Source organism: Terrapene carolina, unplaced genomic scaffold (assembly GCF_002925995.2).
Source record: "Terrapene carolina triunguis isolate 2854851 unplaced genomic scaffold, T_m_triunguis-2.0 Scaffold31043, whole genome shotgun sequence".
Taxonomy (NCBI): Eukaryota; Metazoa; Chordata; order Testudines; family Emydidae; genus Terrapene; species Terrapene triunguis.
In genome coordinates, this window is record NW_020695394.1 from 23,438 (window position 1) to 30,447 (window position 7,010).

Consider the following 7,010-nt stretch of genomic DNA (forward strand, 5'->3'; position numbering starts at 1 on the left):
GCCTTAGCTCCTTAATTTTCACGCGGCACTGCTGTGCGTCCCTGTTATGGCCTCTGTCCTTCATGGCCTTTGAGACCTTTTCTACTATTTTGCCATTTCGTTTACTGCTACGGAGTTCAGCCAGCACTGATTCATCTCCCCATATGGCGAGCAGATCCCGTACCTCCCGTTCGGTCCAGGCTGGAGCTCTTTTGCGATCCTGGGACTCCATCATGGTGACCTGTGCTGATGAGCTCTGCGTGGTCACCTGTGCTCTCCACACTGGGCAAACAGGAAATGAAATTCAAAAGTTCGCGGGGCTTTTCCTGTCTACCCGGTCAGTGCATCTGAGTTGAGAGTGCTGTCCAGAGCGGTCACAATGAAGCACTGTGGGATAGCTCCCGGAGGCCAATAACGTCGAATTCCATCCACACTACCCCAAATCCAACCGCAAAGACCGATTTTAGTGCTAATCCCCTCGTCGGAGGTGGAGTAAAGAAACCGGTTTAAAGGGCCCTTTAAGTCGAAAGAAAGGGCTTCGTCGTGTGGACGTGTCCAGGCTTAATTCTATTTAAGCCTGCTAAAGTCAACCTAAACTCGTAGTGTAGACCAGGCCTGAGTGATCCACCCCTGCCTTGGCTTCTGGCAGTCAGAGGAGCATGGGGTTGTGTCCCTGACCATCTTGGCTAATGGCCATTGATGGATCCGTCCTCCAGGAACTTAGCTCATTCTATTTTGGAACCTAGTTATTTTTGGCCATCACCACATCCAATGACAGGTGGACTATGCGCTGTATGAAAAAGTATTTCCTCTTGTTTGTATTAACCCTGCTTCCTGTTAATTTCATCAGGTGTCACCTGGTGTTTGTGTTGTGGGAAGGGTAAATAACACTTCTCTGTTCACTTGTTCTGCACCATTCATGGCTTTACAGACCTCTGTCCTGTCCCTCCTTAGTCGTGTCTTTTCTAAGCTGAACGGCCCTAATCTTTGTAGTCTCTCCTCGTATGGAAGCTGTTCCATGCCCTTGATCATCATTAACTAGATTTATCCACTCATGGAAGCACTTAGCAAAACACGACCATTTTCACGCTCTGGCAGCATTTGCTATTGAAATGCCTTCGTCTCCTTTCATCTTTTTTTATTTTGCAGATTTCAGCCTAAAATGCATTAAAGATAAATGGATCCCAATTACCGTTACTGTTGTCATCACAGCATTGATCATCACCATAATTGCACTGGCGGGTGAGTGAAGGGTCATTACTAACCCAGCTGATTCTCCCTCCCTTGTCACTGATTCTTCATTGACTGCTTGTCCTAGCCCCAAGATCATGGTGCCCACTTGCATTTCCCACGGCCTCTTTTCACCCAGTGGCGTAGCCAGGGTCTAAGAGCAGGGGGAGCAAACATTAAAAAGGCGCCCCCCCTTGGCTCCTCTTCTGGCCACACCCCCATGGCTCCTCCTCCGGCCGCTCCGCTCCCCCCCCCATGGCTCCTCCGGCTGTGCTGCGGCCATGCTGCACCCTCCTTCAAGCCTGGGGTGCGGCAGCCCCCCCAGTTCCAGCCCCGTGTGTGTGCAGGGAACAGAGGGGGTTACAGCCTAGATCGGGGTTACAGGGCCCGGCTCTGCTCAGGGGTTCTGACCCCTCACGGCTGGCCAGTGTGACCGGGAATGCAGCTCCTGGCAGGTCTGAGCCCCTTGGGCAGTGGGGCAGTTTGGGGGAGTCTCTGCGCTCCAGGCTGAGCACCGGCTGCCCCGAACTCATCCCCCGCTTGCCCGGCTCAGGCTGGGCGGCAAAGAGCCAGAGGCTCCCGCCTAGGCTGACATCCCCGCAGCAGCCCCTTGCCCCTCACGCCCCCCTCTAGCCAAGCTCCTCTTCTCCACCCCCTCGCCCAGCCCGTCCCTCGCTCTCCCCCCGCGCAGGGAGCTGGGCCAGGGCGGCGGCAGCGGCCACTACCGGGTAGGAGCCGCAGGTGATTCCCCATGTTGTTGGGCTCTCCGCCTCCTTCCTTGGCAGCCGGGCGGGAGGAGGAGCCGCCTGAGAATCGCTCTGACCTGCAGCCACGGCACAGTGACCTGTAGCGCCCAGTGGGGCGGGAGCAGCTGGGAGAGCCGCGGGCCGGGCCGGGCGCCCCTCACCATGTCACTTCTAGCCCCCTCCCGCTACCGGCAGCGGCGGGGTTAACATGAGTTTGGTGCGAGGCCGGCGCGTGGATCCCGCTCAGAGCGCGGGGCTGCCGGCGCCACTTCCTGACAGCCGGGGCAGGGGATGGGGAGGCTAAAGGCGCCCCTCGGCCAGCGCAGCCTGGGGCCAGTAGAGGCTGCCCATGGTGGTGAAGTGGCCTGCCCAGGCGCGCTTCAGGCAGCAGCTGATTGCTCCCCCCAGGGCTGCGGGTTCCCTGTGACCCCGTCTCCCCGCACCGGCCTGGACTTGGGAAGAGAGATGGATGAGGCAGCCACAGGTAGCCTGCAGCGAGCACAAGCCGATACTAACTAAGGCGCCACTTTTAGAAAATGTGCTGCACCCCGCAAGCTACGCTACTGTTCTCACCCCATCTTTGCCCTGGTCTGACTCCTCCGTTGAAGCACATTCCCCTTTTCAGAGGGGAAATCTCTCTCCAGACCCTTTCCCCCAAAGAGGAAGGGCTTAACCCCATTCCCTGCCCCCTGGGAAGCAGCCCCACTAGATCCCAGGCCTGGGTAGCGGTGCAGGGATGCAGTGGGTGGGTCTCCCTGCCTCCCACTCCCTGTGTCATCCAACGCCCAGTCTCACCTTAAACTGTTGTAGGTTTGGGTGCCACCATGTGGCCATGGCTCACAGCGCGTCTCGAAAATTGTTTCCAATCTATTTATCGTTGTTCCTCCTCCCTCATCCGCCGTACTGTGTGTAAATGCTACTGGCAGTCTCAGGCAGAGGATTCAGTTCCCTGATCCCGGCCAGTCTCTCGTGGCTTTGGGAGCATTTCTGAATTTCTTTTCTGTGCCAAAGCTCCTCCATAAAACTCACGTGACGCAGAGAATCTGTCACGCTGTACGAATTCTTCCCATTCCTGGCTGGGTGTCGCTGGCACAGCGGAAAGGGTGTGTTGGAGTGTGTGCGCCCTGCCCCCAGGAACCGAAGAGTTCCCGGGATTCCTTAGCGAAGAAAGATGCTGTAAGGAGTGTGCGGTGACAGCTGCCAGTGCTGGAGTGAGGGGCTGGCTGCTTGGCCTCACTGGGCAAACAGACCTTCACAAGGAAATGGTTACAGGGAGGAACACGCTGTAGGGGTCGGGTTGGGCTGCGTGGAGAGTGGGAGACTCTGGGCTGGATCCTTAGACCACTTTACACCATTCTGGGGACTCAAGGTGGATCCAAAGAGCCCTCTGAGAATCCCCCCAATTCAGGGGCCTCCCCAGCTGGTGTATGGGCTCTGCACCCAGAGTGTAGGGGATGGGTTGGGGTTGTGGCCAGAGCACGCTGCATTACAGCTGTTCTGTGCTTCCCAGGTGGCCTGAGAAGCAGAGGGTAAGTTAGAGCAACCCTGAGGCTGCTCTAAGTCACACCAGGGGAAGGTCAGGGCCCTGAATGGCCCCGGAATACAGGAAGTGCAAAGCCAGCATCTCTTCAACATGTGCCAGACATCCACACTTGCTGTTTTGTTACAGTACACGTGCCAGCATTTCTACCGATAGTTAATGCGTCTTTGCGTTGGGAAATCACATGGCTGGTAAAAGTTTCCATTGACCTGAACTGAAATTATTTCTGGCTTTTCAGTTCATGAAAATATTTGACTTTTCTCCCCGACTCAGGAAGGGAAAATTTTGTGAAACCTCGAACGTTTTTGCAGGATCTTGGGAAAACCATTTCCCGCATCCCTCTTGTTAGGCTCCTTCGCCCTCAGTTTTAGTGGCTGCTTTAGTGGCCTGAGTGGAACGCCTTGGCGAGTGTGGCCTTTGGGCCCAGCCACAGAGAACATGAGTTGTTCTAGCCCCACCTAGGGGCTCTCGGCTCTGATATTACAGGTCTCGCTCTTCGCTCTGGAGGGCCCCAGTTCTAGCCCTGGTGTGGCAACCGTCACATGTGTGTACTGAGGATGGTACATCAAGGGGGAGACCATGAAATGCAGCCAGCCCTTCCATTTTTCACCCCTTGCCCCAAGGTTTGGCGGTCATGGGGGATAATCAGCTGAATACGAGCTCCCAGTGGGGCACTGTGGCCAAAGGCACTAATGCGACCCTGGGACGTATAACCAGGGGAATCTCGAGTAGGAGCCGAGAGGTTATTTTACCTCTGGATTTGGCCCTGGTGCGACCGCTGCTGGAATCCCATGTCCAGTTCTGGTGCCCACAATTCAGGAAGGATGTTGATAAATTGATGTCAAGTATCAGAGGGGTAGCCGTGTTAGTCTGAATCTGTAAAAAGCAACAGAGGGTCCTGTGGCACCTTTAAGACTAACAGAAGTATTGGGAGGTGCCACAGGACCCTCTGTTGCTTGATAAATTGATGCTGAGCCACAAGAAGGATTAAAACCTGCTTTATAGTGATAGACTCTAAGAGCTCCATCTATTTACAAGAGAAGGTTAAAAGGGTGACTTGATCCTACTCTACAAATACCTACATGGGGCACAAATATTTAACATTGGGCTCTTCAGTCTAATACGATCCAGTGGCTGGCAGTTGAAGCTGGACAAACTCAGACTGGGAATAAGGCATCAGCTATTAACAGTGAGCGTTATTCACCCTCGGAACGAGTTACCAAGGGGCGCGGTGGATTCTCCATCACTGACAGTTTTTAAATCACGATGGGATGATGATGTAAAAGCTCCGCTCGAGGGATTATTTTGGGGCAGTTCTAAGACCCGTGTGATGCAGGAGGTCAGACAAGATGATCACAATGGTCCCTTCTGGTCTTGGGATCTCTGCAAAATGACAACCCAGGGCCGAGACGTGTGGTCTTAGTGCCCTCTCTGGCCAGGATTCCAATGCAGAGACAGACACCAGGGATAGGCCCATCTCTCACCACTGTGCTACTTGCTTATTTTCAGCAAAGAAGACTCCCCCCTGCCCAAGCTGCCTGCGCCACATCACTGCTGCGTGCCCGGGTGGCTGGGTGGGATACCAAGGGAACTGCTACTACTTCTCAGAGACTGAAGGGAACTGGAGCGCCAGCCAGAGCCACTGCTCTTCCCTCAACGCCTCCCTGGCTTCCATTGACTCCCTGCCGGAGCTGGTAAGGAAGAGACATGAACCTTCATAACCACAGCTAGGGACATGCCAGAGCCTGGCGCCCCCTGAAGGCCTAAGGTAGCTCCTAGATTCAAGGAACTGAACCCCCTGCGCAGCTGGTTGTAAATTGGAAATTCAGGGGCAGGATTTGACATTTTTTAATAGAAAATAGTTGATTTCCCCCCAAAATGTCATTTCAGTTTGGGGTTTTTTAAATCTCATTTTTCAAAATTTGGGGTTCCCTCCCCCTCACCCTACCCCCGTTTTTTTTTTCCTTTTTCCACATCATTTTATACTGGAAAAACGGAGAAAAAATAAAAAGCATGGGGAAAAAGGTGTGGAAACCCACCTTTAAAAAAAAAACTATTTCCCAAACTTTTCCCAGCAGGAAAACAGTGCAAATGTTGCTCTGAAAAAGAAAGGAACGTTTTCATCTCAAAAGTATATGCCTCGTTTTTATCTATTGTGACGGGTCAAGGCCAGATGGCTACAGTAAAGTAGTGAGGAACAGGTATGTTAGCCCCATGCTAAACAAATCCCTGGTACCATGGTAACCAAATGGCAGTTGCTCCAGGTTAATCAAGACACCTGGGGCCAATTAAGATCCTTCTAGAAGGCAGTGGAGATAGCTACAGTGATTGGGACACCTGAAGCAAATCAAGGGCTGGCTGGAACTAGTTAAAAGCCTCCCAGTTAGTCAGTGAGGTGTGTGTGTGAGGAGCTGGGAGCAAGAGGTGCAAGGAGCTGAGAGTGAGCTGCTGGAGGACTGAGGAGCACAAGCGTTATCAGACACCAGGAGGAAGGTCCTGTGGTGAGAATAAGGAAGGTGTTTGGAGGAGGCCATGGGGAAGTAGCCCAGGGAGTTGTAGCTGTCATGCAGCTGTAGCAGGAGGCACTCTAGACAGCTGCAGTCCACAGGGCCCTGGGCTGGAACCCGGAGTAGAGGGTGGGCCCGGATTCCCCCCAAACCTCCCAACTCCTGATCAGACACAGGAGGAGTTGACCCAGACTGTGGGTTCCACCAGAGGGGAAGATCACTGAGGTGAGCAAATCCGCCAATAAGCGCAAGACCCACCAAGGTAGAGGAGGAACTTTGCCACACTATCTATATCTATATAATTTAACCAGCAATAAAGACAAGTGCAAAGTACTTCACCTAGGAAGGAAAACTCAAATGCATGAAGGCAAAATAGGGAAAAACTCACTAGGCAGTAGTGCTGCTGAAAAGGATCTGGGGGTTCCAGTGGATCACAAATATGACTGAGTCGACAATGTGATGCAGCTGAGAAAAAGGCGAATCTCATCCTGGGGTGTATGAACAGGAGTGTTGTATGTAAGACATGGGAGGTGATTGTCTAGGTGTATTTTGTCCTGCCTGAGCATGAGGGGCTGGACTTGATGATCTCTTGAGGTCCCTTCCAGCCATTCATTTCTATGATTCCCCAAAGTTGGGAAACTGTAAGAAAATGGGAGGAAACCCCCGGAGGTACAAAATGGGGGGAGGAGGAAGTATTTGGGCTTTTTAAATAAATTTTTCCTGAGCAAAAAATCTGAACCCCTTTGCCCTGTGTAGTTTGACTGGCAGCTCTTTGGGCGAGGGACCAGCTTTCTGTGTGTGCAGCACCTAGCGCATGGGGGCCCTGATCCCCGTGAAGGCGGTTGTAACACAGCTAAGGATATAATGTGTGTGTTCTTATCCACAGAATTTCATGCTGCGCTATAGTGGGATCCCTTACCGCTGGATTGGCCTCCATAGGGAACAAGGCCAGGGCCAGCCGTGGAAGTGGACCAACGGTACCATATTCAACAACCTGTGCGTCCCTTT

At 53.2% G+C, this 7,010-nt stretch overlaps 1 protein-coding gene across 1 annotated transcript; it reads left to right on the top strand.

The window, feature by feature from the left end:
* Positions 1–1,091: 1,091 nt before the first annotated feature.
* LOC113409206 (C-type lectin domain family 2 member E-like) lies at positions 1,092–6,998 on the top strand (the record flags this gene model as incomplete). Its single annotated transcript, XM_026662879.1, has 3 exons — positions 1,092–1,221; positions 5,005–5,189; positions 6,889–6,998. Coding segments are annotated over exons 1-3 (425 nt in total), but the record flags the coding sequence as incomplete, so codon positions are not given.
* Between the last annotated feature and the right edge of the window lie 12 nt (positions 6,999–7,010).